The sequence below is a fragment of the Pteropus vampyrus genome, unplaced genomic scaffold (assembly GCF_000151845.1).
Source record: "Pteropus vampyrus isolate Shadow unplaced genomic scaffold, Pvam_2.0 Scaffold306, whole genome shotgun sequence".
In the NCBI taxonomy this organism is placed as follows: Eukaryota; Metazoa; Chordata; class Mammalia; order Chiroptera; family Pteropodidae; genus Pteropus; species Pteropus vampyrus.
In genome coordinates, this window is record NW_011889087.1 from 2,225,238 (window position 1) to 2,227,004 (window position 1,767).

A 1,767-nucleotide genomic window follows, 5' to 3' on the forward strand; every position below is an offset into this window, starting at 1 on the left:
AGTGATGGGCAGCTGGGTTGGAAGGGAGCCAGCAGAAGTGGGTAGGAAAGAGGCCTAGGAGGCCCCACAGCCAGCATCGCCCTCTTCCTCCGCCCACCGTTCTGGGCAGCACGAGTGAGAGGAGGGGAGGCAGGCAGGGCTCACGCCCCTCCGACCAATGAGGAAACTGAGGCCAGAGGCAGTGCAGTGCCTGAGGACACACAGCGAGTCGGTGGCTGAGCCTTGGTCCCGTACCAGCCCTAGACAGGCTGCTGGAGCGTGGGCCCCACGGCAGCCTCAGTCCCCTGCCGTCGGGGGTCGAGGCTTGGGATGGCCCACGCTCCACTGCCCCTTCTGCAGATGGTGACGGTTCGCAGGCCGTGGCCCGCTATGGCCACAGTGCTGCTGGCCCTACTCGCCTGCCTGGGGGCGCTGGTCGACGCCTACCCCACTAAACCCGAGGCTCCCGGCGAAGACGCCTCGCCCGAGGAGCTGAGCCGCTACTACGCGTCCCTGCGCCACTACCTCAACTTGGTCACTCGGCAGCGGTGAGCGCGCGCTCCCAGCGGGTCAGAGCCGGGTCTCTGAGGCTCCCACCCTCCGCCCCGCTCCACCCGGGGCGTGGCCAGATCTGACCGCGCCCATCTCTGATCCCGCCCCCAGGTATGGGAAACGGGACAGCCCAGCCGAGCTCCTCTCGAAACTGCTCTTCCCAGACGGCCCCGACCGCCCGGTCACGTCGCGGTAAAAGCGCCCCCCTCGTCACGCCCTCTAGAGCGCGACGTTGTCCTGCTGCCCCACGGAGTCCCACCCTGCACCGCCATCTAGAACTTACCCCCCAGTCTCGCCTCTCCAGGTCCTGGGCCGGGCTCCTTGCGATGCCTCTCCTTTCCCTCCTACAGGCCTGAAGTCGCCTACCAGTGGTGACGACCCCCAAGGCCTCCTGGGAGAGATGCTACCTACACCGACCTCATTTGCATATTTGCGGCTGGGTAGGCTTCAGGGTAGGGTCCTAGTTCCATTTCTCCGTGCTCCCCTCCCCCACTGGGCTGGAGGGCTGTATGTGGCCCTTCCCTGATCCCCAAATAAAGAGCAAATTTCACTGAATTGGAATGTGTGCGTTTGTATTTCCTTTCGTTTCTCCTTCTTAGAGGGGGTATCCAGGTGGGATGGAGGTGCAAGAGATGAGAGAAGGCTGGGCACCTCAGATAAAAGGCTCCCCAGGACATGGCTGGGCTGGAATGGGGGCTCCCGCTGCTCTGAGCTAAAAGAAGACATCGCTGCCCAGCCCTGGGGGTGGAGAGGGGCCAGGTGGAACTCCCTAGTGGGGTAGGAGGAGGGCAGAATGAAAGTTCTTCAAAAGCGCAGGGAGGAGCAGGAAGAAGTCACTGGGAGGTGGAGAGGGTGGAAAAGAGCATGCTAAGCAGCCCAGGAGAGTAGAGGGGCACAGAGCAGCACCCCTCAAGATGAAAGCGGTTGGGTTCGCGAGCTAGGCACAAACGCCCAGGGTGTTTACCCTGAAGAGATGTGTTACTAACCCCCAAGGCTCTAGTGACTGGAGGTGCAGATAGGATCCAAGATGGAGCTGTGGAGTTAGAGCCAGTTGGGGAGTGAGGTTTGTGTGGGGGGGTTATAACTAACATCCCCCATTCCCTGGGCGGGAGGAGTTATGGGAGTGTGGAGACTGCCTTTTTCCGTAGCAACTGCCCTCCACCGCCTTGCTGAATTCATGTTCAGCGGAAAAGTCACTAACTGTGCCTTTCAGGTGACAAGGCCATGGGTGCACCC

At 61.9% G+C, this 1,767-nt stretch overlaps 1 protein-coding gene across 1 annotated transcript; it reads left to right on the forward strand.

The window, feature by feature from the left end:
- Positions 1–339: 339 nt before the first annotated feature.
- On the forward strand, positions 340–938 carry PYY (peptide YY). Its single transcript, XM_023521524.1, has 3 exons — positions 340–527; positions 643–723; positions 882–938. Exons 1-3 carry the CDS (start codon positions 340–342, stop codon positions 904–906), a joined length of 294 nt encoding a protein of 97 aa, XP_023377292.1. The 3' UTR covers positions 907–938.
- The last annotated feature ends 829 nt before the right edge of the window (positions 939–1,767 follow it).